Source organism: Monodon monoceros, unplaced genomic scaffold (genome assembly GCF_005190385.1).
Source record: "Monodon monoceros isolate NGI ecotype Baffin Bay Population unplaced genomic scaffold, NGI_Narwhal_1 Super_Scaffold_3, whole genome shotgun sequence".
NCBI classification, from domain to species: Eukaryota; Metazoa; Chordata; class Mammalia; order Artiodactyla; family Monodontidae; genus Monodon; species Monodon monoceros.
In genome coordinates, this window is record NW_021703780.1 from 57,204,440 (window position 1) to 57,204,889 (window position 450).

A 450-nucleotide genomic window follows, 5' to 3' on the forward strand; every position below is an offset into this window, starting at 1 on the left:
CGCCGCGCGGGGTCGGGGCCGCAGCAGCCGGGTCCCCGCGTCCTCCCGGGCGCGCGACGCGGCCGGCGCGGGGAGCGCGGAGCGCGCAACTTACTTTCCGCCTGCGGCGGGAGCCCGGCTCCGGCGCCCGGCAACGGCGGAGGCGACTAGGCGGCGGAGGCCGGCCCCACCCCCGCCCACGGCCGCCGCGCCCGGCCGCGCTCCGCTCTCGCCCCTACCTCAGCCAGCAGGCGGGCGTCCGTCCGCAGCGGCCGCGGCGCCGACAACTCCCTCCCGGCCGCCGAATCCCCGCACCCAGCGCTAATCATAATACCGAACAGGCGGCCGTCCGCGGGGAGGGGGTGGGGACCGACTTGCGCCTGCGCGGGGCGCGCGTCACTGTGACGTGACGCCGGGGCGGGGGCGCGGGGAGGGAGGGACGGGGCGGGGCCGCGGGGAGGGAGGGACGGG

General features: G+C 81.1%; 1 protein-coding gene across 20 annotated transcripts in view; it reads right to left on the reverse strand.

Moving 5' to 3' along the window:
• Nucleotides 1–450, reverse strand: part of SNRK (SNF related kinase) — a 151,175-nt gene that overhangs the window by 77,864 nt on the left and 72,861 nt on the right. For 18 of the 20 annotated variants that reach the window (XM_029242428.1, XM_029242411.1, XM_029242421.1 and 15 more), the window contains exon 1: nt 219–346. The exons of 1 other annotated variant lie outside the window; for it this stretch is intronic. Coding sequence is in view for 1 of the 19 variants with exons in the window: in XM_029242431.1 (XP_029098264.1) it covers nt 219–308 (90 nt within the window). In the remaining 18 variants the exon portion in view is untranslated. Of the gene's footprint in view, nt 1–218; nt 347–450 lie in introns of those variants that run through there. One more of the 20 variants, XM_029242431.1, reaches the window with a different exon arrangement.